Below are 25,443 nucleotides of genomic sequence, written 5' to 3'. Positions count from 1 at the left end.
CGGCCTCTCCGAGGAGTTTCTGTCTTAATGATTTATATCGCCCCGGAAACCTCTGAGAATTAACAACTGAGGGTGATATTCACGCAAATGAGCCCGTGCCTCATAAGTGAGCAGAAATCCAGTTTTACTTTTGAGACTCCTTTCCGGATCACTGAACACTTCTTCTAAACACTCGCCGTCGTGGCTTGACGTATTCGTGTTTTTGAGATGGTGACTGATGAGTCAGAGTGCAAGGTTTTGTTTATTATCGGTTGCCATGAATACAAAAGCAGCCGCTATTGAGAAGGCATTATTTAAAGACACGGACACACCCCGGGCGACAGTTCAGCGCGGTTGCTCAGAGATGACGACAACGCTGACGAATGAAGTAGTCGTTACATAAAGTTTTTTTCCTTTCTGACGACAACAGGTAACGAACGTTGGACAGCTTGGCCGGGCGCCACTTTTCATTCGCCACCTCCGTAAATGCTCACCTGGTTTACCGTTTGACAAGTTGTCACGTCGGCCTCGAGGCGTCGAGTGGGATTTTGAAAGAGATTTTCCTCTTGCCCCGCCCCTCTTCTCTGAGGTGGGCTGCTAAAAAATGGAGTAGTGGAAAAAAAAAAAAAGAACACCTTGAAAAGTAGCACTTAATCCGCCGTGATAAACTCTTTGTCAGCTGTTCACGTTGGCGGAACGGTTAAGAGAATTGTCCGTGTCGCAGAAATATGGGAGATCTTGAGAGAATTTATGACGTGAATGTCATAAGCAGTTTAAGCCAACAATGATTTTTTTTACTGGATGATTTGATGATGACATGAGGTCGCTTTTTTCCCCCCTTATGTATAATTTACTCAGTTGATTTTTCAAATGATTGGGTACAATTAAAAACAAAATCCCCTCAATTCCTTTATGACCTTTTTTTTTTTTCTGAATTGAATCACTGATATTTGTATATTTTGGAACACATAATAATGATGGCTCTGAACGGAATAAAAATCTCGACTTTGGGTTAACACTGTGGAACCTCACAGTTGGTTCCTGGACCATGCTCAACCCCTGATTTGTGTGGATTTGTATTGGGAAACATTTTTTCCTAAAGGAAGTCATGGAAAGAGAATAAATCTATTGCAGGGTCAAACTGGCTTTGTCGTAAAACCTTTATTAGCTGTAATATTTGAACATGTTCCACTGATGCAAGTGTAAAAAGAAGTTCACCGCCACTGTGGCATAAAAAAAAACCACTGTATTAACTTGATCAAGGAACATTGTCTAATACACGGCATAAATATTATACAAATTGGTAATAATGGTCAAAATTGACTCCCACGTCTTAGTCCACATTTGCAAACAGCAAACAAACTGAAATATTGCTCCTCCGCTGCATCTCGTCTATCTATTTTATTATCTTATAATGTGTCGGACAGTCGGGCTACGCGGCCGCATTTGTACCCTTTGGAACCAATTGTCGGACGGAGAAAGGCCGTCTTGGGACGGCTTCAATGGAGAGAAGCGAGGCTCATTAGTTAAATCCCCACCGTGGGCTAATGCAGCCCTCCAGGAGGGAAGCAAGGAGTGCAGAGAAGATGATGTTTCCTTGACTTCTTCTTTCCCACATTTTCTTGCATGCATCAGCAGCTATGCGAGGGATGTGCACCCCCCCCCAGTTTAAAGGTTGCCTTCAGCATTCTCTTGAAGTCCTTTAGTGGGGATTTTGCACTGATCGGGGGCCGTGTGGGTGGTCACAAGTGTGAAAACTAGCACTATCAAAGTACAAATATACATGGCAGGTTGTTAACTAGTATTCAAGTACTTGGTCAGGGACTTAAATATAATATGTCCATTCAGTTAGTAGCAACAGCTTTACAGGGACTCCAACCTTTACCTGCATACTTCAACTTTGACCTCTGCATTTAATTTAATTTCATTATTTTGTATTATTTTGTATTTATTTATCATTACCTCATTATCGTAACAGTTCTCAGTATCAGTTCTTACCTCACTCCAATCTCCAGCCAGTATCATAAGCGTCATGAATCTTTCCAAACGCATCTTAAGCCATTGAATTTAACGACAGACGTAATATCGTACAGTATCGTAAAGTTTGTTCATTTGAGGCAAGCAGTCTGACCTTTTCCATTCGTAACTATAAAACTCTTGTTTTGCTCCTAATGATTTGGGAAGTGGAAGCCACAAAGCAGGCGGGTCCTCCACTTAACCAGAATTTATCTTTTTGGCAGTAGGAGGCGGGGTTTGCGGCGCTGTTATCTATGGCTTCCCCTTGAACGAATAAACATCCCATTTATTATTAACTCAGGTTTAAGGTAGTGCATTAATCCCGTCTGACAGTTTTCCTACTTGTTAGGCGGCGCTAAGGCTTCGCCCTCCGCGAGCAGACGGCCCTCAGCTGCTCCTTCTCTATTCCACCGACCCGCTAAATAAGAGCCGTGAACTCCACGTTAGCTTCGTGCCGCAAAGTCTCGGTCACTGGAAAGCAATGGCGCCGAGTTACATAACAAAGTTCACCTGATTTATATTTGGCTGCCGGAAAACAGCACGCTGCTCTCACTGCCCTGGCACGCGGGTCGAATTCCAGGAAGTCCCGCTCTTTCTTATTTGACTAACGGGATGATTCGAAACAGCAAAGTCAGGCAAAACATTGGATGGAATTTGAGTTAAGTTAGTTTCATATAAGTCAATTCAAAAGCACTATTTTAAAAACAAAAAATCAGTAGATTATTTTCCTTGCCCTAAAATAAATATTCAGCGGCCCTTATTATGCTAAATTTTATTTATAATTTGACTTCCAACAGGCCCTCCGAGATCTACTGTAATGACTTCAAATGAGCTCGACTCTCTTGCAGCCGCTATAATGAATCATTATATTTTTGTATTTATTCACGGGCGGGTACCACGTGAAATCTTTCATTGTTAAAAATCCAAACACCTGGCGCACTCGCGTTCTCGTACGTTTACACTCGACCGTTACAAAACTTGTTTGTGTAGATCCTCGCTCATCTTCGTACTGTTATTCTTTCCGCCGTTCTCATCAGGGTTAAGTCACGGTGGTTCAGTGTGCCGTTCTCAGATGACATCAAGTTTGGCCTCCGACTTTTTGACCTGCTGTTGCTATCAATAAATAAGGGCAGCTGCTCGCGTAACGTGGCGGGACTCACTCAAACGCATTTGGTCATCCTTGGAACTACTATTCCGTTACGTTGGGAGATGATAGTCAAACGAGCATAAATCCAACGTTTGATATTTAATGAACGCAGCTCTAATTGGTCTCCTCATCTTTTGGTTACGAAGAAAGAACTTGAATTCAGCCACGGCTGAGATGAATCAGCCGGCGTAAAGAGCCGCATGAATCGCAACACCGAGACGCTTCGGTCGTCCTTTCACGCGTTCAATTCCGCTCGGTTGCTTTGAGAGAAAGGAATTTTCGCTGTTGCGCAATCAAATCGACGATCGAGTTCCATTCGGCAAGTTTTTCCGTTTGAAATGTACTTTTTGTAAGCCACGAAAACACTTCAATGCTGCCATGTTCAGCATTCACACCATGGCAAATCTTGAGGATTCTCTCCGACAAGAAGTAGATCAAATTGGGTTTTTGCCAAGGTTTGAAGTTCCTCATTCAAGAGCGCTTTGGGATTGTGAGCACATTGTGGGGAAACTCCGCCAATCCGACTGAAATGGAATATTTGATTCGGGGGCCGTGCTTAATTTGGATTAACCATATGAGAGCAATTAAACAGAGGCATTAATTTCTAAGATGACGGGAAGAGAAAATGTCACTTTTGAACACTTACGTCTGGCAAGTATGAAATGGAAGTCTTGAAAAATCAGAATGTGCTCCTTTTTTTTGGAGCACAGTGCGCACTCGCATGTGTGGGTGTGACCTGCAAGGTCGCATGGAGGGCACTAAATCCGACTTTTAGCAGCTCGACCCCGCATACGTTCACCTGAGTGTGTGTGTGTGTTTAGATGCGTAGTGACCTAGCATGTGTGTGCACAACAAATTTGACAGCAATAGTGCAGGCGACACTGATGACATGTACACATGTCTTCCATTAAAAAAAAAAAATACAAAAATGTTAAGAAGTGTTGCAAAAAGTGTGAATGCTAAAATAATGATGATTTTACTTCAGTTTACTCCCAAATTATTATTATTATTATTATTTAGTTGAACACAAGTCTGATGTACTTGCTAGAAGCCAGAAGATTTTTTTTTTAGTATTGATGGCTGGTATCAGCAGCCTCCACGAGTACTTAATACCTTCAAATAGGCTGGCAATTTTTCAATTGTGCCCTTTAGGCAACTGTTCATTGTAAATACCAGAAAACATCATTTCAATTCAACACTGGGATGATAAGAACATTCAGAGAAACAAAAAATCCCTTCTGATTAAAATTCTGTTCAAGCAAGCATCTTGCACACATTTCAATGACTTTTATTTTCATTGCGTTCCAGATTTTTCGGCAAGCAAAATGTCATGTTATTAAAGCCATTATTCCAACTGTAATGTTTGGCAAGGGTCTCCCAGTAAAGATTTCCTAGCCCAGTTCTACTCTAATTGGTTTTACTGCCCAACAGGCACGGCAATTTTAATATCAGATTCCTGTTCAATTGATTCTATCGTTGACAAACACTAATGATAATAAAAAAAATTTAGTTGTAGATTCTACATGTAGACTCTACATGCTGTGTGACTATATTGGTGCGGCGCGTGTGCGGGCCCTCTCCACACTGCGCTGGGGGCCAAAACACTAGAGATTGCTTTGATCTAACTTCCCTGTGTCTGGTCCAATCACAGTCATGTCACCGGCTCCCCACGGCGGGAGCCAGCGACTCATTCATGGTGCAGAGCCGAGCGGGGAGGGACCTCCTGCATTTTAGCACTTGGTGTGTACGCACCGCTTCATTTCACAAGAAGCGTCTTCCCCAAATGGCTCCATTGCTATGGACGAGAAATAAAAATAAAGTACAAATATTTTATATATAAAATACATTTAAAATAAAATATTTTATACACGATATATTTTGCAATTAATCGGTGATTCATTGTTTTTCAGAATCATTTTAAAATTTGCATCGGCCATGGTACGTGGTTGCCATGGTCGCCAGATTTTTTAATTTTTTTAATTCAAGCTTATGTAGGAAGATTTTTGGTGATCTTTTTGGGATACTGCTACTCTAAATGGCAACTTGTATTTCAAATTGGTTCATCAATAAATATAATGCAATATTCATGACAGTTTAGTAGACATTTTTTGAGGTAGACTGTAACCTTTAGACACTTTGTGGAAGAGTAATAGCGCATCTCCCGATTTTGACTAAATGACACAAAGCCAATTTTGGTGTTAACGGTAGAACACGCATTGTCTTGGAAAATTATCAAATGCTTAATTGTATCTTTCATGTCCTCTCAAAAAAAAAAAACATTGTTGTATTAATGGATGTGCTTCAGCATAAATGTCTCAACCCAAAGCATTAAGCTTTTAAGCACCTCATCAGTGCCTCTAATTTTCTCTTGCTTTCACGTTGATGATGAAACTGCAAAACAAAATGATCTACTGTCCAAGCGCTACCCTTTTTATTGCACTCATATTATATGATCACAGGAGAGCAATAGCCCGGAGCCAAATGATTAGTTCAAAGAGGCAGTGGGTAAAAAGCCAAATAAATAAATAAATAAAAGAAATCCCCAGTTCAGAGGCCTCCTTATTCCTGGTGACCATCAGATGATGTGTAAAGACCAGTAGAAAAGAAAAATGCAAGAAAAACAAATCACCTCCCCCGCTTTGTCAAACGCAGGCTTTGCTTCAACGTAGAAGGGTCGGATCGCTAATGCCGGTTCTGAAAGCCGAGTTTTTGCATCCAATCACAACGTGGATCCCCACGGGCCCGCCGCCAGTTCTCTTCAGACTGGTAGAGCACCTCTCTTCCAGGAGCACTGTATTTTTAGGATGTTGTGAAGCTTCCTCCGCCGCATACGCAATGAGATGCCTGCCTTTAGGGGGATGTCGAGTTTGAAGATGATGTCCTTTGGATTTGATTAATTCAGTAATGCCGAGAAGCTGTCCCTGACTTAAAATAGACTCCTTTTTTTTAAATGACTACATTGCTGTTGTTTTCTTACGCTCCCCGTTCGGTCTATTTGGCAGTGCATTGCGACAGGAAGCAAAAAAAAATAAAAATAAAGCCTATCATTTGGTGCCGACCAAAGTGAATTTGTTTGCTCGTGAGTTTGCGATCAGAATGGAATCAAATAGTCTTTCCAACAGTCCCTCTAATGATGAAAGAACTCTCAAACAAAAAGTGTGCAAGCTCCAGACTTTGATTTCCTTCTTTAATAAGATGCTAATTAGATCACTTGCAGTGAAATCGGCTCCCCGTTGTCAAAATGTAATGACAACATAGTCTGCCATTACGGGACACCCACTGTTGGCAAAATCATAGCATTAGCCACATTTATTCTCCTAGCATTCATATGATTTGTTATTTTATGTGTTATATTTTAAAAAATTCAATTAATCTGTATTTCTTTTTTCCCCGCCAAAAATCGGCATCCATCTCTTCAAATCCCTCTCGGTCAGGAGTAGGAAGTAAAAACGCTGTCTTGAGAGGTGGAGACAATATGTCAATAAAAATGAGACATGAACAAAGTGGGTAAACTCGAGAAAAGCATGTCTCAAACAGCGGGGGGAGACTTCCCACCCACCGACGTGCGGCTGTGCGATGACTAATGAAGAATCCTCCGCTTTCAAACATGTTCACCTCCTTAATTAACGGCTCATCGGAGGAGGACTGAATTTCACCCTGCTTTTTCTCACCTATTATCCACGACTTTAACATGGGCCTCCCTTGCATACTGAGTATGCATTAAAGCAGCCGAAGCAACGCAAACACACACACACACACCAAAGGTCTTTCCGCAAAGTGTGTTTTTCTAATGAATTAAAGATGGCTCCCTTGCTCTCTGGCTGGTAAACATTGCCGTTTGCCGAATAATACGGCTTACACAAATGAGTTCCACGGTTCAATTGAAAATTCACATTTAAAGTGAGAAACTGTGTAAAAACAGCGGATGATGAATCGGATGTACTTTTTAATCAGTGATGGCCGCGATGTTTTATTTGTGTCTGATCAGAAAAGCTCATGCTTTTTTTTTTTTTTTGTGGGTATGTTTTAGAGAGTTGTCTCAGATGTAAATTCTGGGCTGGTAGCAACAGCAGTGACCTTCTGTTGATTTGGTAGCTACAAGCTGCAAAAAGATTTGGATTTGGAAAAAAAAATCCCAGCAGGCAATGGTTCAATTAGGGCTGCCATAAACCTGTTTGGACTTGCTGCGGTGTGAGAAGAGGGCTTTTTTTTTTTCTGCCGCTCAGTTAATATTGCTTCGGCACATTAAAATGTGTACATGATGGGCGCTCAGGAGCACTCTTTGTGCCAGAGAGTATCCTCCTGGTGGACACTTAAGCAAAGAATGAACCAATTTCTCCCTCTCGACACAGGCAAAATTACCAGGGCCATTTCATCCCACGGAGAAGAACAAAGTATGGTCTGGCATGCAAAGCTTTTTCCAAAAGGTTAATATAACATTTCATTCAGATGGCAATGGGATGTCTACTCCAAAGTCTACTACAGCGGAACCTTAATTTAATACACTAGGAAGCAATGGACTTTGAATTCAACTGGCAGATAGTAGTGTCCAAAACACTCCTTTGTAACGGCAAGCATGAACATTAGCTTAGCATCTGTCGCATTCATCTGTTCAGCAATGGCTGTTTTTTTAATCGAGCGCTAGTCATTTACGTGGTTCTCGAAGATGTTTTTTTTTTTCTTTTCAATTTTGGTAAAGTTTTAAATTCATCCAATCTATCCATCCTGGCGTAGCAGCTAGCTAGCGCTAAGCTAACCTGGAAGGATACATCTCTCCGGTCCAACGTCCAACTTTGCAAATTCTCTTTGTTCTTGAGCGACATCATTGGCCAACTACAAAGTAATGTCAAAAGCGTTGATACACGATCTCGATGATGTTTATTGACTTCTTGCCTAACAGTTTAATTTAAATCTCATTATCCGGCTAAACATTCTCAAACTCCCGCAACCACGGGTGCTTCACCTGACTGTACATTCACACAATATGCTATGATTCATTCTCAGTCGAATCAGAAAATTTCGATTCGGGATATTCCCAGACAGATAATCACGGCGGCAGGTCTGTAGCCCGTTGGTGCTAGCCTCCGACCGCTGCCCACGTTTGTGTCTCTGGCAATTATACTCCAGACTGACAAGGGAGCACGCACAGTTCAGGCACTATGTAAAGAGACTTTGTCAAACGCGCGGGTCATCAAAACGTGCGAGCAGTCCCAGCTGAAGTCAGTCGTCCCCCGTTAACGATGGCCCTATTAGCTTCTCCCGTGACCTGCGAGCCGGGAAATGAAAGGCGTTGAGGTGCAGTCGTTTATATAACCAATGTCAGGGTGCGTTGGACATGGACGCCCCCTGTCTCCCTGCGCCTCATCGGCCCCTCTGATCAGTTGCAGATGCATAATACATCAGACGGTCAGTAAGTGGAAGAAAGACATTCATCACTGTCCACCTTTCAAATTAGATTCCACAGACGTGGCAATCGGTCAGATGCATCAGTATTCAGGCGAGGCGGAAGGAAGGAAGGAAGGAAGGAAGGAAGGAAGGAAGGAAGGAAGGAAGGAAGGAAGGAAGGAAGGAAGGAAGGAAGGAAGGAAGGAAGGAAGGAAGAGACGTCCTCCGTTACAGCTTCAATGCTACGTTTGCCCTTCGTACATAATCTCTGCTCCAAAGAAGGGAGTCGTTCTCCATGTTGATTGTAACACAAATTGGCGGTTTTATATCTGTCGAGTTATGCCAGCTTGTGTGACCCAAAGGTCTCACCAAGTGACCTTTCGAATATAATTGTGGTCGGATACTAATCTGAAAAGACGACAAAGCTGTCTTGTGATCATGAATGATCTCAATATGTTTGGATCAAAGCAGTTTGTACAATGAGTTAAAAGAAGACCAAAATAAAACATGGTTTCCCCTAATCAACTGTCTTTTTGTTTCTCTCTCTCCATGTTTGGCTCCCTTTGATGATGGCCTCCTTGTCTCACATCAGGTAAGAACATTGACTTGTAATCATCTATTTCGTTGCCATTTGTCTGTTTTTGGGTGGAACTGTCGCTCTTAAACTACGAGAAGTGCCTTCAGAACTTTAGAAGCTGCTTGGTCTGTTGCTCTTTGTCTACATGCTGCGCCCATGATTAATTACACCTCCACGACAATCTTGTCACTTTGTCTCAGCAAAGATTTTCCAAGAGTCATTTTCCATTTATACCTCAAGGAGAAGGCTTTATTTAGTCTAGAGCCTGCCCGTAATGCGTAACTCATGTTGCTCTTCGCTGGGTTGGACCCTAATGCCAAGCCCATGGCAGAGAGCAGAACAGCAAATGTTCTGGAAGATGGCTTCGGTCACAGCTTCTTTTCCTGGATGTTTGGTCTCTCTGCATCCAACTGTCAAAGTTTCCCAGAGCTTTTCGAATCGGTTTCAAAATGGAAACAATTAGTTTTCCCGAGGTCGTCTCTAGCGGTCGGCTTTGGCCTTCAAGTCCGAGACTCTTCATGTGGCATTGTGAGAGATGCGGAGATGAAGTCATTCATCAAAGTTTCCTTCCGTGGAGTGTACATTTTGAATGTGTTGCAGATCATCTCCAACAACCGTGTTCTTAATGCATGAAACAGACATTATACGGCCCTCCAGCTTGCTATCAAAAGAACTCAAAGAATATAACCTGTGCATTGTGCAGTGACTCGAAAGTGTGTGTGCATTGGGGCTGTACTTGGAAGGTCTTTCGAGTCTCCTCTCATCAGATGTGTGGTCTTAATTTGCCTCAGTGCGCCTGAGGAAAGGTCACGATCCACATGCTTTTATCGTCCTCTACTGGTCTCCAGCACGGAGGGATGACGAGGGTGGGAGGAAGGACCCGGTGTTTCTTTTAGGGGCTACCTCTTTTATTTCTTACATCCTTATTTATAATGAGCGTGCCTGTCCAACAGAACGGTACTTCATTTGTTGGTCGGGGGACGGACGAGGTGGGATCACGAGGGACACCTATGGATGGTTGACAGGATCTACATACGTAGCGTGGCACCGAGGTCATTGCACAAGTCCCAGAGCGGAGCTCGTCTCTGGGATCTTTTTTTCTACATGGTGACAAGTAGAACTTTCTATTGCTATGCAATCTTGGGGAAATGTGTTTGCTTCTTACTGAGAGTTCAAAGGAGCACAAAGTACTCGCATAAACTGTGACTTCTTGCACAAGTGTTTTCAAAGGAATGCAAGCGACATTGACCGAATTCTTTCGATAGGATCTCAGTGGCCGTATCTCAGAATTATTCAATATCTTAAGATTTATAAACGGTTTTCAGCTACCACCACTGCAACAAATTAGGGTTAGGGTTAGCACTCTTGATCTAAAACCAAAATCACTGCAATCCTGAGCACAAAAAACTCTACCATAATATTTTATCGAATCAGCAAATCACATACTGTACCTTGAGGTATTTTAGGAATGCAGACATGGCCGAGATGAACGTGCAATTCAAACTCGGCATCAGTATGGGGAAGAATGCATGTTGGAACATTAGCCGGTCGTCGGGTGCCAGACGGGCCGGTCTAAATATTTCAGAAACTGCTGATCTACTGGGATTTGCATGAACAGCCATCCCTCATCATCTCGTCATCTCTTGTGGGAAATAGGGAAAATGTTGTATGAGCAGAATTTCTCGTCCCTGAAAAATATCTTGTTGGTAGCAAAATTCTGAGAAAAGTAATTAGGCTGCTTTGTATAGTCGCACGCTCTCAAATTTGGACAAAATAAAATTCGAGGAATCTTTCGGTCTGAGTAAGATGTGTTGAAAAGAAATGTTCAATCCTCCTATGCTGTGAATGTTCCTTCTTGGCTGCTTCAGTGCGGGCAGCCCTTTTCTAATTTGGCGTCTAGTTCATTTCTAAACTGCTAGCGTCTAAGTGCCGCCTTGGGTTATGGCACTCACTCGCCGTGTCCTGAAAATAGAGTGAAAAACAGGCAGAATCAAGCATGTCTGTGTTTGTTTCTCTTGCAAATGTAGCCAGAACGGCATTGACAAAACATCACAGCCCCACAGGCCACAGTGGGCGTGCAGAAGAAAGTGGCCCAATGCTCACTATTGGCACTGAAACATACATATATATACACTTTGGCACAATGGCATTGGCTGGAACACAATGACGCATGCACAAAAATGCAGTCAGAGAGAACGATATACATCACATCTCAAATATCGAAAAGCGTTTGACCCAGCTCAACCCTGAGGAGAAACTTTTAATGAAATTGTCTCGCTCTCTCCACCTTTCGAAACACAGGTGTCAAACTCAAGGGACCACATGTGGTCCGCCACATCAATTTTTGTGGCCAAATCAAATAAAGTGTCGACTTCATGTTTCTTACTGTAGCAATCTACCATGCTAGCTAGATAGCTATCTAGATGCTGAGCTCGCTACCTAGCTAGATACAAGATAGTTAGACAGCTAGCTAGCTAGCTATTATATTTCATAGTTCACTTTTTGCTGATTCCAGAATTATTTTACTTTTTACTATTTTACGATGTGGCCAACGAGGAAATTCACTTTTTGCTGCTTGACTGCATTCAGAATTATTTAACTTTTGACTATTTTACTACTGACACACCTGCTCCAATTGTCGCGGAAGACAGCGACCCCTTTCTCACTCTCCTTCATTGTTGACGAAACGCAACGGAAAGAAGTTAATAATAAAACCGCTGCAATATTTCTTCAAATGGCGATTCGAAAAAAAAAATAAGAGTGGAGGCCAAGGGAGACTTGCAAGGTGTGAGTGTAAAAATAAGAAGCCCGGCAGGAGCGGCGCCACAAGGTCACCTCTGCCGTAACGCCGGGCCTGTCGGATCGAAGGCGCGGCCGGCCAAGGGGTTGCTGCGGTACCGGCCGGTCTCCCAGGAATTCCACAGGAAGATCTCCTGCCATAACCGAGGCAGCTGCTCATTTATCTGGAATGCCGCGCTCCGACTGCTAACGACCAGCTCAAATTGGACTATTTTTTCCCATTTGTCAATGGTGCCAGCTGCACTGGCTCAGCTGCGCATCCGCGTGGAGGCGACGCGCGGGACAATCAAAGTTCCCAACTCATTTTGGTGTGTCTCCTCCACAGTTGAGAGACTGTTACATATTGTTGCTGGTTGTCAGCGGATGTAATTCTCCCCTGGCTCTGTGTTGATGGAGACGAGTGCCTTTGGCATGTGGTTAAGTTTTTCCTGTGACATTCTGGGGGCCGCTGCACGGTGGGTGGCGCTCAGTGTGCCTTGTAATCTGCCTGTTGTGCACCATTATTAACATTTTAGGTGAGTTTTTTTTTTTTCCTGTGCCACAGCTTGATGTTTCACTTGATAAACACGTCTCTTTTCTGTTCACTTGTACACGTTCCAAATAAAGTTGGCCGGTAATTGCCGTGGAGGTTAAACAGCAGAATAACATATTTAGTCTTAAATGTTTCACTAAAGTACCTTATTTTCCAGACTATAAACTGCTACTTTTTGCACAAGTGTATAATAATATATGGATATATCATATATAATGTATAAATATTTTATAGTGTGGCTTACATATGAATGTTTTATGACTTTTATGATATTGTACGAGATAAGAGCTGCCCAAACTATGATTTGCACATCTTGTTTTATATATGGAAATTAAAAATTAAAACTCCTGCGGATTATATTTGAATAAAACCGGATTTTGCCCTAATTTTAGCCGGTGCGGTTTATATTCGGGTGCGTCTTATAGTCCAGAAATTACAGTCATCGTGCCCAAGACTTGCCAGCAAGCGTGTAATTGCAAGTAATTAAAGCACCATTTTTAATAGAACCATCCAGTGGCTGTAGTTTTGATATTTTCTTGCGAGCGAGAGAGAGAGGAAAAAGTTGCCGATCCAGCAAAGGAAAAGCGCCGCCACGTCGGTAAGTGCTAGAGGAGAGCGGGTCTGACAAGGTGTGAAAAGAGCCGTGATCTTCTTCACTCAGCCCCTCAGATCTCACTTTGATGGGCCGCTTTGTAGTGCAAGCAGTTGAGCGAGTGGCGGCTAAGCTACATTACAATATATGGCCTGTTTGCCCAGCAGGTGTCATTTCCCTCTCTGCCTTATAATGAAACATTTTGCATCGCATAGCACACCGAATGCCAATGTCAACTTAGGCATGGAACACCTTGAGCTCCACCTGAAGAGCAGATAAGCCAACGGGTTAGAAACAGGCTTCCGTTTTGATATTTAATATGTTACACAATGTTTTTTTTTTATCCATTGTGACACTAATTATTCAATTCTATCTCGTGTTTGCTTTTCATCAGACATTGACAGGGTTCAGACCTGGTGATGATACGACAAAGCCGCCAAAACACACAAGTGACGCTTGTTTCATGTCGCGCGACTTCACCCTCCCCACGCACAAACCAAAGCGACCTCGTATCTTTTTATTTGTTAGCTTTTTTTTTTTTTTTTTGCTCTCGCTACGATGTGATTGTGGGCATAATGAGCCCGCGAAGAAGTGGAAGCTTCAAACTGAACATCAAGGTTAATGAAGTCAACGTGCAATTAACTCAAAGCGGGGCCTTGGTTTTACAGCGACTCGGCTCTGCTCTGTTAATAAGACCGGCCACTCATGTGTTCACAGTGGCGGATTATGCACTTCTTTAATTCCTTTTAAATCCATCAAGTGGATGCTCTCCTCTCTCTTTCAACACGCCTCTAATAAGTCTGATGTCAATATCTCACCACAGGAGCCTGAAAGATGAATAAAAATCCACACAAGGCTAAATTTCCTCATATGAGTGGAGCGCTTCTCAGGTTCAGGGAGAAGGCCAAGATTCTTTCCACATTCTCTGGTTGTTTACCAAATAATCCCACACAACAAGTGAAGCAGAAACTTAATTGTAACTAATTAGCTCCCCGGAGGTTGAATTGGATCTGCGTTCTTTATTCCCCAGTTTACCTGCAGTATGTAAATCCCCGCTTCCATGTTGCGGGGGGAGAGAAACACGCCGGCTGAATTGAGAGAATTAAAAAAAAAATCGGCCTATAACGAGCTTAATTTTTGCTTGGTCTGGTTTTGCTCATCCAATGGGCTGCCCGGAGCTGTTTCCATCAACGTCTGCTCACCTCAGAGCTCTCAAATGAGTTGCTAGCAAAGGATTAACCACGACTTTGTAAGCACCCGCTATTGTTGCAAACACCTGGAGGAAATGAGCAACTTACGTTTTTGGGCTGCATTCCTTTCAGTCAGACAGCACAGTAGAGCGCCCCCTACTGTTTTGCCTCCCGTCCGGCCTGGTTTTCATTGTCCCAAACTGAGAGCTGTTCATTTGAGACGTTACATAAAAGGCCAAACAGGATCAAGTTTGCTGAGTAAAGTGCTCAAAAGGCCGTTCAGCTCAAGTCAGTACGAGACTGTCCATCTTGTTATGTTTCCATAGCAACAGTAAATCTGGACATGGTCTTCATAAGTAAAGTAGTAGGAACAGATGTGCGTGCGTGAATGATGCCAGATCACATCCAAAGTAGGTTTTGTTTAAACTACTTTATTTCTCATCATGACACCTCATCAACAGTTTCTTTCCAACATGCTCAAATTTCACACTGAAATACTTTGGGAGTTAATGAAAAAACAGATTTTGAAAGTATTTTAGTCAGGCAAAAAAAAACAAAAAACGGTTAGGACCAAACTGGGTGATGTCTGTCAGTGTTTGCAAAGCCAAATTCAGGCAGGAAAAGAAGTCTCATGGAAGTCTGAAGTGGTGGAGGAGACGGGAAGTGGGCGTGAAGCTTGTTACATCACCAGACTTTTCCATCAGGCCACACGAGCTTCACCGCAGCCAGACGAAGTTGCTGGGCAGACTCGGATTTGGGCACAAGATTCCGGATAGCGTTAGCCGTAGCTGGACTACCGTTATAAATTAGGGATCACCAACTTTTATTTAAGACAGTCCAAAATAGGTTGCTGTTCTAAAATCCCATTTCAAAGTCGGCTGTAAGTGTAGCAAGTGGGCAGACTGGAGTCTGGCACCGTCAGTGCTGGTGTCATGGCTGCCGAAGAAGGCAGCACGTCGGGCGTGCAGGTGAAAGACGGGACGTGATTAATCTGTCCTGCCGAATTGTGATAAGAGACCTCGGTTCATGCGCATCACCCGACGAGGAACTATTGGAATTCAGCCTGTTCAGAAAATACTACAGCTAAAAGTATGTTTATCAACTCAGTCTTTATTAAGAGCTTTACGTATTTAAGTTAAACAAGCTGTGAGGGATTTTTTTTTTTCTTTCCTAGTCAATCCCAGGTGTGCCCAGTCGAAAATAACAACGGTGAGGTCCTTCGCTTCATGCATAATGCAAAAAAAAAAAAAAAAAGGCGTTTCCAGAGAGCCAACTGCATCGCCTTTGGACTAAAAGTAAAATATAACCTGAATTTGACATTTTCTAATATCCGACACCCAAACTTTTTTGTTTCAAAGAGATAGGGTCGGTAATTGCTGTACCAGAAGAAAGACGGCCAATCCTTCTGGGTATTGTGGGTGACTGTGGGGACAAGTTGAGATTGGAACATGGTAATTGCAAAGACAAGGGCTGAGAAGAAATGGGGAGAGGGAGGGGGGGGATTCTTTACTGTCACGTAGCGGAAGGTCAGATGCACAAGTGTATGACATCGGCGCATGTTACGCTGTATTATGCAGCGTGTGCACAAGGGAATGGAACCTTTTCTTAGCTAGCCAATTCCTGCTTTTGCTTTGCGACTTGGCGAGCAGATGATCTACGCTCAAGCCGCCCGAGCCGAAGTAACAAGATGAGACGTCAACAACCGACGTGTGTATTCCAGCGGGCTACGCTAGCTAGCGCCGCCGCTCTTCCCCCCCCGTGAATCATTATCCCGACCATTTGATTAATGCTTCTACGCTCTTGTCAGAATACTTATACACTTCCTCAAAGATGAAAGACAAACAGGAGCAATTTATTTCACCAGATTAGATATTGATCTTTGGGCGTCTGAGCTCCTCCCTGAAAAATGAATGTCAAACTCTCGGGGATCTTCTTTTTTAAAAGTGGCGAGCGGTAGACGCCGGCGCTCCTGACGTTATCTGCTATCTATCGACGCGGTTGCACTTTTCAACTGTTATGACTGAATCTTTTTGACACCACGAGACCACGGCCTCTTTCGTTATGTCCTCCCCCGCTCCTCGTCGGTGCCGTCACATATTGTTTTCTTCAAAGTCTCTTGATGGTGCTGTCGTGTTTTTAGACTGGAGAGTGGACAGGACAGCGAGCAGTCTGACTTCTGGCTGGCTGGAGGGCTCAGTAAATAATAATAAAGACAGAACGGCGGAGGGAGGGGGATACACAAAAGCAGCAAGCCCGAGTCGCGAACTAAGCGAGTCGAGGAGAAACGCCGACTAAGCGAAACGACCGTTATAGTTCATGATGAATCTAAAGAGGAATGACAGCCCATATGCTCCGAAAGTCCACGACGGAATCTCATCCATGTTTTTGTTGCTTTGCTTGAACTAATGACGCCATTGATGATAAAGAAGCAGGGAAGAGACAAATATTCTGAGGAAAGCAAATACAGAGAGGTTGGGGGAGTTCTACAAGTCCCCACAAGGGACGTCAAATAAAAGACATACCGTAATTTTCGGACTATAAGTCGCACCGGAGTATAAGTCGCACCAGCCATAAAATGCCCAAAAAAGTGAAAAAAAAACATATATATGTATATAAATCGCTCCTGAGTATAAGTCGCCCCCCCACCCAAACTATGAAAAAAAACCGCGACTTATAGTCCGAAAATTACGGTAAAAATGAATGGCTAAGTCTATAAACTCCTAAAGTTTAAGGAAACACACACTCCGCCACTATAATTTTCATTACGCGTCTTAAAATTGCCAATACGTCATGAGACGGACATCAGTTGTATTTATACTCGGGTGTGACGCAAATGAAATCATTTCTTAAACTTTATTCTCTGCACAGCAGCTGGTTGCACTCAACTGTTTAAAGAAAACAAAAATCCACTATGGCTATTTCCTTTGAAAGCAGTCTTGAATTCTGTTGCCATTGACCATTTTAGGGAACATAATTGTTTAATTTTCCTCTCCAAAGATCAGAGCTGGCGCTGGATGCTAACACATGTTATGAATAATTGTGTCAGAAATGACCGCGGAGGTGAAGTCACTCTGCACACATCGGCCAGATGCACAAAGCCACGCTGACGGAAGCGTACGGTCCCCAATTGTCTTGTTTTATTTTTCTAGTTTTGGTCTCAAGTCAGCTGCAAAAAAAATAAATGATTTCGATACACGCCTTATTTAACGATATCGTCGGCTCGGTCGCACGCGTCAACGTAAGGATGAGGCGATTTCCTCGCGGTCAATGTCAGAGAATATTTCCTGTTTCCTACGAGCGCTTGCCACCTCATCACTTTGCAAATGGTTTTCCTTGGTAAGTCGGCCTTTTATTCCGTGCAGTCAGGGAAAAAATACTGTTGCTTTTGTACGCCGTGCCAGTGTGACAGCCGAGTGTGAATTATCTCACCCGTTCTGTCGCGGTAAAAAACAAACTGGAGACGAGCAAGCGAGACATCAATTACTCTCGCGACTCCCGGGGAAAATAAAAGCATTGGAATCTAATGAGTTGATATCGTTTTACCTGCTGTTATATAATTTATACCCTGTTAACCCATCCATCACTTCCAGCTGAGATCGCAGTTGGGGTGGGAGTGAACGGGCCTCCAAACGGAATCCGTCAGGCGCTGAGTTGAGATTCTCCTCGCCGTATCTCCTCTGCTTCCAATGTTTGCTGTTTATTTTCCCAGCCTCTCATTTCATGCAGATTTGAGTCGGGGATTCCTCAAGTAATGCTTGTGAGTTTTGAAAAGCTCCCAAACGTAGAAAGGAAGACAGATGATGTTTTGGGCCGAGTCAACACGGCTTAGCATACATGCTTTCTGCCCCCCCCCCCCCACTTATTTATTTATATATTTGTTATATATTTTTATTATTTTTAAATTTTTTTAATTATTTTTTGTATATATATTTTATATCTTTATTTTCAGATTTATCGTGGCTTTTCGACAGCCATCTTAATTCAAACCTAAAACTCCAAATAGAAAAGTCGACAACATAAAGCCAAGTGTTTTGATTTGACAAAGTCGAAACTGTGCGAGTAAAAATGACAAAATGAACAGCAAGGCCGTAACAAGGCAGGTCTCACACCCAACGCAGTGACAGATCGTAATCAAACTAAGCTGAGTTTGTGCTGCCGACGACCATTTCTTTCTGATCTCTTCCTCTCGACTTCAATCATTTCTTCCCGACCGCCAAAAAAAATCCCTCACGCTCTCTTCTCTCTCTCGTTTCTTTTATCGTCATTCAACATGTCCACTTATAGACGTTCTTATTATTTCTATATTTATGTATTCTACATTTGATTCAGAATCACATGTTAATGAAGAGCGTCATTATCAACCTTTAATATTTAATTTTCCGCTCTGTGTCTGCTGCTAAAGACGCTCTGCAGCAAGGATGGAGGATGTAAGGGGGGGGGGGGGTAACTGTGGCATCCTTATCTGCATTTGCTGCTTTAAAGTTGTCGACCAAAGAAGAAGAAGCGTAGCGAGTGTCTTCTACACAGGCGCCGTGTGAAGTCTACTTCTGGTTTCTTTCCACCCCCAGATTCAAAAGTCGCAATAACCACACATTCAGGCACAGCGGCTCGGGTTTCCCGACCGACCCCATCTCCAAACTCGGCATTAGCTCCAGAGAGGCGAGAGAGTGCCCTTGTGATAAGGTATGAGGCCTGTCTGCCTCTGACTGACAAGCCTGCTCTCACCATGCCAGTGCCTGCTGCTTGATAAGAGAAAATGTCAGCGTGATTTTGGGAAATGTCATTTATCACAGCTTTCTGGCCGTGTCTGTAACCCAGACTGATTATAGTTGCTGGACATTTATATCACTGGGGGTGGCTGGGAAAATTGTACAAATGTTATGTTTTTTCCTGATAACGGCCTCGGCCGTAATGGATTTGATTTCGCTCCCTCGGCTCACCTCCCCGTGCCCGAGACGTCGGGAACATCATATACTGTAGTTTGTTTTATGGAGAGTGTATCAGGAGTCATCTGCCGCTCGCGCCGGAATGCTCAAACATCCGCCTCTCGCTCGGTATAATGTGCGAGGTCGTTTTGCCAGAACACCCGAGTCGCATCTTATTCCGTTTAAATGGGAAATCCGTGTTAGTTCATACTCGACATTACAATAAAATGATTTGAGGGTTAAATGAGTCCTCGAGTGATTCAAGTAGGCTACCTCAATTAAAAAGAAAAGTAGTTTGATGATTTTTTGTCTGCCTCGGGCACCTGTTCATTTGATGTACGCCAAGACAAGTCAAGCTAGCCGCAATTGTTCATGCTACGCGTGATGGTAACACACTGTGCTGTGGCCAACTTCAAAATGAAAAATTCCCAAATAATACATGGACACTTTTGTTTGCCGTTACATACTGTTGGCACCAGCGACAACACGTCATCATCCCAAAATCAAGTTGAATTGCTAATTAAGGATGCAGCTAATAGCTAACTATTTCCGTTGTTGCTGGTGTTAGCAGCTAGTAGCTAGCAGCTAGCTTCGAGTACCTGCAACAGACGTAGGACTATTTATGAAAGGAATTTTAATAGGCGCAAATTACTCCGCACAATTTGATGTGGTCAACATTTGTAGTGGGCCATTTTTTAATAAATCAGGTTTTCTGTTTTAGCAGGCAAGAGCGCTACTGTGGTTCTGACATGATCTCACTTACCACTACTGCCATCGTAATTTTAATCCTAGTTATTCATCAATTGCTTCATAAAGACTGATATTAATCAAACTCAGGAGCCGTTATGTAATCGAGAATATCGTCTCACATTTGTAAACGCTGCTCTGAGGGCAAGCATAACTCTGCCGTGTTAGCACAGTAAAATGTAAAAAGGTGGCAAAAGGTTCAGAAGCTTTCAAATTCTCCAGCTTGTCATTATTACGAGCTTCTTGCTCTGTGGCGGTGGACTGTTTTTTTTTTGTTTTTTTTTCGTGTTTCAAGGTTTTATTTGTGGATTTCCAATAAAGCACAGTAGAGATTGTACTCTTGTCACGCTTTTAATGTTGAATCCGAAAACCCCAAGCTGTCATATATTATTCAGCGGCGTTTTCCGTCTTTCCGCCGAAACTATCCATACTCTACCTCTGTTTGCTCAGGAGACGTTCAGTTCAGAGTCAGTGATTCAGAGTTTTTTTTTTTTTCTTTTCTCACTGTCGACTTGCAATGACATTTGTGGGTCACCTTGACAAAGCAATTCTTCCCGCTCCTCAGACCAACCTGATATTTCTAGCGGCTTCTCTCATTCATTTGTATTTTTTTTTTCCCCTCTCCACAAGGCCCAGGCTGCCTCTTGTGATCCACAGCCCGAAGTAGACGGGGACATAAAGAAGTGTCTTTAACATGGACTCCCCGCCAGCCTCTGGGGATCTCGGGGAGTGTGTTGCTCCCCCCTCTTAGCCAAATTTATTGCTAGCCCGACTGTGGACGTCCTGGTATATTTGTCAAACGGCTACACCTGTGAGAGTCCCAGCACAAGATGAATTCTAGGTTGGGACTGTTGGTCCAGGAATAAATCTCCCTTTTTTTTTTTTTTGCATTGTCTTTGTTTGCGGCTGGGAATGAGCTTCCTGTCACATGTGGTGGAGTTGGAGAAAGCCATGATAAATGGTGCTCTTTGCTGACACCTTCATTGGGTTATTTATGGCTCATTAATTGAAGTGAAAAGGAAACTTGTTGGCGCAGCAGGGGGAGGGCGGCACTGGGCCTCAGAGCAGCTTCTTGGGAAGAAGGAGGGAGGAAGAGAGGCAAAGGCATCTCTTCCTCATTTCTTTCTGTCTGCTGGAGAGCAAGAGGGCAGTGACCCTTTGACGACCAACGTATCAAGAACTTTTGTTCTTACCGACCACCACCTTATCATTTGTGTCTTTTAGAAATGAAGTCAGTTCATAAGATGAAGATAAGATTCCTTCTTTCAAACTATGTGTTGGCATTGACAGCATACCTTCTGCTTATAGCCGTCTTTGATTTAGTCTGAAATTTCAATAATGTGAAATAATCATTTCCCCCACTTGAGCGCAATTTCCTTTGAACGCGGCGAATCTTCCAAGGAGAGCGAGCCACTTCAGATGCATGAGCTCTTGAGCGTACTTGATTAACAAGTGGATTAAGTATGCTCGTTTCATGCCACGATGTACCTCAAAGCGTGCGCCGGCTGCCCATGAGGTGCGGTAATGAGGGCTTCCTCGACGTCACGACAAATGGAGCGAGCGGCCTGGTGTCATGTGAACCTGATCAGTTTCTCGCTCGTTGTGCGCTCGCTGCTTGTTTTTGCAGAAAACATGGTCGTTTCTCTTGATTTGCGGGCGTATTTTTTTTTTCATCTCTTTAAAACTCTAATATTATGAAAATTATTAACATTGTTATTATTATTATTGTTGTTATTATCATTATTATCATTATTATTATTATTATGCTAATGAATCATATGGGATTGAATAAATAAATGGATTAATATATAAATAAATAAATATAAAAATACAAATAAATAAATACATAAATAAATGAATGAATAAATAAATAAAACAAATAAAAAATAAATAAAAGGTCGAATTGCGTTAGACCTCAGAGCTTCTCTGGAAAATGTATGTCTCCTTCATATATTCCAGTGATGTTGCCTCAAATGTATATTCAGCCACATGGCCAGCCACGTCGCCAAGCTTTTTGCTGTCCTTGAACTGCTCAGTCCAGTTTTGACTCCTGTGCGGCCCACGTCTGACACCTTTGCGCTGTTACCGCTGTCAATCAAGCCTCCGCCTGTGTCCTCCAACACTCTCTCATCTCTCAGCAGCCAGGCTTCCATCTCTCCCCTGTCCGACCGAGCCAGACCATGTCCTGGCCTGTCATACTACTCATCCAGAGTGTATTTTCGGGATGGCGGCGGCGGGAGGGTGGCGATTCAATTTTGCGGCGTAACGTCCTCCCGAGACCGATAGCGAGGCTTCATTCGGCAGCGCACGAGTCTGACACAGCCGGCTCGAGTTCCAGCGAGCGCCAGCCGCCGCTAACTCCCTGCATTTTTATTATTTCTGATCTGACAAGCGCATGAGAGATAGTAATCTACACTTCAATTACATCGCACAAGTCATCAGATGCTATCTTGCGCAGCTGATAGAATGTGCTCTGAGGCAGCCCAGCGCCACTCCCAAACTGCCTCCGGAGAGGCGCAATCTTGTGCACATACACACACAGAAACACGAGTAGATAGAAGTCTATCGGGGCGTCTGTGTGTTTGTGAAGGAGAGACGTGAGAGCTGGAGGAGCCCAGAGACCTACGGGCCGACGGCGAGCTCCACTTTATCAGTACGACACACGTATTTGCCAGCAGGATTGACTATATAACCTCAGTTTGTCATTGAGACGATTCTTATCGAAACATTTCATTTACACTCGCAATGAGGAGACTTTGCCGTAATAGGGAGATGATTGTTGGCCGTTTGAATTTCTTATCGTAGCCAATCGGTGACCAATTCATTGTCCTTTTATTTGATGTATTATTTAGCCACTGTGGTCTAAATCATTTATTTTTCTCTTCTTTTCGGTGCTGTCTCTGCCTTTGTCTGATCTTCTACACATTTTAAAGGTAAGTTCTGCTGCTCCTTGTCTACACCGAAACTTTTATTACGGCAGGTACAAAGATGATGTCAATCCTACATTTGCCCAAACTGTCCAACCCCTTGAAATGTTATTCCCTCTTGGTTTATTCACTTTATTGTAATCATCGGTGAACTGTAATCACAGACAAGGTAAGTAGCTTGTCTCTCCTAGCTGACATATTTCTGTACACGAGACGGTGAAGGAAGTCAGGCCAGTGTGTGAAGAAACGAGTCGACCTACAATTGCACTTTTCTTCCACGGTGCGGCAGCTAGTCCGTGTTTCGGCTTCCCACTCTGGTAACGTGGACAGATCAAGACGGATGGCCGGGTTGCGTAGTTTTTATCAGGCCTTAATGTGCACTTGCTTTTGAGAGACTGACAGACTCATAGTGGAGATAACATTCTTTGAGCCCCAGACATTTTCTCCCACCAGAGTGTATGTGTGTGTGTCAGTGTGTGTGTGTGTTATGCTTTGCTCTGCCTTGTGTTTCCTCTCCCGGTGAAACATAAGCAGGAGATATTCACCTGTTCCCGCTGCCCCTCTACCATCTCAAGACCTCTTTTTTTATTCTTTGTTCAGGGTTTATCTGGTCCTGGTCTCTGATTTGTGTTTGGTTCTTGTGTGGCATTGAAGAAACTTGAACCATTAGTTGGTTACAAGTATTAAAGGGAAGATGAAGCTTCGTGAACCACTTGTTGTGTTTCTCTACTCACTTTCAGTTGAACATTGGGACTGAAAGCACACGGACTTTTCATTTCCCAAAAACCCTCTTTAAAACAACAGCGCCATCTATTGGAGTAAAAAAAACAACAACTGGTTCATGAAGCGAATATGAAGCTTCATTTTCCCATCGCAAGTTAACATTGTTTTTGAAACTGCTACTCCAAGATCGTCTCGATTCTTGTCTGCCGGTTGTCCAAATAATTGTGCCCCTTCGGTACAACTGATTGCCAGCAGCCTCTTTTGATCCTCATTTTTAGATATCAGAGGTTTGATGGAAACAGCTCCAGTCTGTTTCAGGGGGATGAGATGGCAGTAAAAATGTGTTCCCTGTCTTTGTTTGCACATCACCCACTGATAAAAGCACCTTGATGTTGCAATATCTCAATGTAAATATTTTCAAGCAGACATTTTGAGCAGGGCGGCATTGCGGCAAGGGTCTCGCAAGCGCACGGCTGTCTAAATGAGTGCTTATTGACAGACCCCTAGCGTCATGAGAATCGCATGTTCTTTGAAACTGCGCTAGGCGAGCAAATGCGATCCTCTCTGATGCTTGCATTTGAACTTATTTTGATGTCCCTGAGCATTAAGGGAAGTGACAGCTTACAAATAAATCCATAATTATCACATCTGAAAGCCACCAACCCAAACTTTATTTGCATAGCCAACACATGGAGGAACGTGGGTAATAAACCCTGAGGGTTTCTCAGAATCTGGCAAAGTCGCGGCTGTCATCTCGTCAGCCTGTGGGTAGCTCTCTGAAGCTAGCAAAGAAAAAAAAAAAAAAAGGCAGACCCGAGTGAGACAATACTGCTACGACTACACTAAACGGCCAGTAAGGTTCAACAGAGCACAAAAGAAACTGAAGGACAAGATTGTTCCCATTGTGTTGCCACGGCGTATTTCCCTACAGAGCTAGGCGCGCCAAGGCCCCGCGGGCTTCATTTCACCCCTTCAAAACCCCGACATATTTCTTTGAGTGTCCTGAAGATAGGAACACAATGACTGCCTGTAGAATTTCATCTTAATTCTACCTGGGAACACAAAAGACTAATCACAGGCATCACAAAAGCGCTGTTCCTGCAGCTCATTGTGCGATAGGACAAGCTCCAGTCGCATAAAGGCCTTGCCCTCCAGAGAGCTGGGAAGCCGGAAGAGCCAGGCAAATGGGGAGCGGAGGAGACCAGGTGACACCGGAGATTACCGTCTAGGCGGGCGTGTAGGACCGGCGTAGGTCAGAGCCGGAACGGATGCAACAGAGCGGACTAGATAAATACGGAAACTGCCTTTAGTCAAATTAGCACTACATGGTACAGGTGATGGATGGAATGTCGCATTGACCGCCATCTTGAGTATTTTCGATATATCTATTTATTATTATTCATAAAATACATTGAAATCATTCGGCAACTCCACCTTGCAAGCATTTCACCCTCCTCTTCCTCCCCACAAGGTTGAGCTGAAGCTCATCTAATTGCTAGCCGGGCTTTAATTAGCATGACTTGTTTGCATGGCAGCAATTAGGAATTCAAACAGGGAGGAGTGACAGATGACAACCCTCCCCCCCCCTCCCCTCTTCACTTCCCTCCTGCCCAGAATCCTCCCCTCTGATTCATCTCATCTTCATTCCCCAGATCCTGTTTTTAAAGTTTTATTTAGGGTGTCATTTATTTAACAAGGGATTATTTATTTAGCGCATCAAATCATTCTGGAATGAATATTTATATATTTGTGAGGGTTTTAAATATTTACACGCTCTCTGCATTTCTCGTTGCCGAGCCACCGTAATGAGTGCTGTTGTTGGTTGTCGAGGGGAATAACAAGACCCATTTCAAAGTGAAAAGTCCTTTTGAATATATTTCTCCCTTAATTGGTATGAATCTATT

At 43.3% G+C, this 25,443-nt stretch overlaps 1 protein-coding gene across 2 annotated transcripts in view; it reads left to right on the top strand.

The window, feature by feature from the left end:
* Positions 1-25,443, top strand: part of roraa (RAR-related orphan receptor A, paralog a) — a 144,413-nt gene that overhangs the window by 25,590 nt on the left and 93,380 nt on the right. Inside the window, exon 1 of one of the 2 annotated variants that reach the window (XM_037254299.1) lies at positions 7,524-7,569. The exons of the other annotated variant lie outside the window; for it this stretch is intronic. Within the exon in view, the coding sequence (XP_037110194.1) occupies positions 7,539-7,569 (31 nt within the window). The 5' untranslated portion in view covers positions 7,524-7,538. Of the gene's footprint in view, positions 1-7,523; positions 7,570-25,443 lie in introns of those variants that run through there. 2 annotated transcript variants of the gene reach the window in all.

Source organism: Syngnathus acus, chromosome 6 (assembly GCF_901709675.1).
Source record: "Syngnathus acus chromosome 6, fSynAcu1.2, whole genome shotgun sequence".
In the NCBI taxonomy this organism is placed as follows: Eukaryota; Metazoa; Chordata; class Actinopteri; order Syngnathiformes; family Syngnathidae; genus Syngnathus; species Syngnathus acus.
The sequence above is the reverse complement of the archived record's forward strand: the minus strand, read 5'-3'. Positions and strand labels throughout refer to the sequence as shown.